Here is a 377-nt window from a genome sequence, read left to right as displayed (position 1 = left end):
CCCGGCACCGGGCCCTGGACACACGGACGGACGGACGGAGCCCCCGCCCGGGCCAGAGCCCCGCCGCCCACCGCAGACCCCGGCGGCCCGACGCTCTCCCCGCCCCTGGGGAAACGGAGGCCGCGGGAGAAGCGCCCCTCCCGGGCACGTCGCGACCACCCGCCCCCTCCGGAGACAGCGCGCTACCTTGTCCACCTGGGCGGCGCGGAGCAGGTCCCGCGCGCCCAGGAACGAGAAGACGTGCAGCAGCTCGTGCTGGCCCAGCCGAGGCCGCGCCGCGCCGCCGCCCGCCTCCATCTCCCACGCCGCGCCGCCGGCCGCTCTCCGCTCCCGACCCGCTCAACCAGGACGCCTCCAAGCCCGCCGGAATCCACCAC

The 377-nt window shown here is 78.5% G+C and overlaps 1 protein-coding gene across 5 annotated transcripts in view; it reads right to left on the bottom strand.

Annotated features, from left to right (window-relative positions):
- LOC103275602 (F-box/WD repeat-containing protein 12-like) overlaps positions 1–310 on the bottom strand; it is a 41,463-nt gene extending 41,153 nt beyond the window's left edge. For 3 of the 5 annotated variants that reach the window (XM_021706435.1, XM_021706433.1, XM_008072998.2), the window contains exon 1: positions 187–310. In XM_021706435.1, the coding sequence (XP_021562110.1) occupies positions 187–297 (111 nt within the window). In that variant the 5' untranslated portion in view covers positions 298–310. The remainder of the gene's footprint in view (positions 1–186) is intronic. The other 2 variants (XR_505327.1, XR_505326.1) reach the window with 1 other exon arrangement.
- Positions 311–377: the final 67 nt, after the last annotated feature.

The sequence above is a fragment of the Carlito syrichta genome, unplaced genomic scaffold, assembly GCF_000164805.1.
Source record: "Carlito syrichta isolate Samal-C Ts95f unplaced genomic scaffold, Tarsius_syrichta-2.0.1 Scaffold315590, whole genome shotgun sequence".
Classification (NCBI taxonomy): Eukaryota; Metazoa; Chordata; class Mammalia; order Primates; family Tarsiidae; genus Carlito; species Carlito syrichta.
This window is presented reverse-complemented; position numbering and strand designations above follow the sequence as displayed.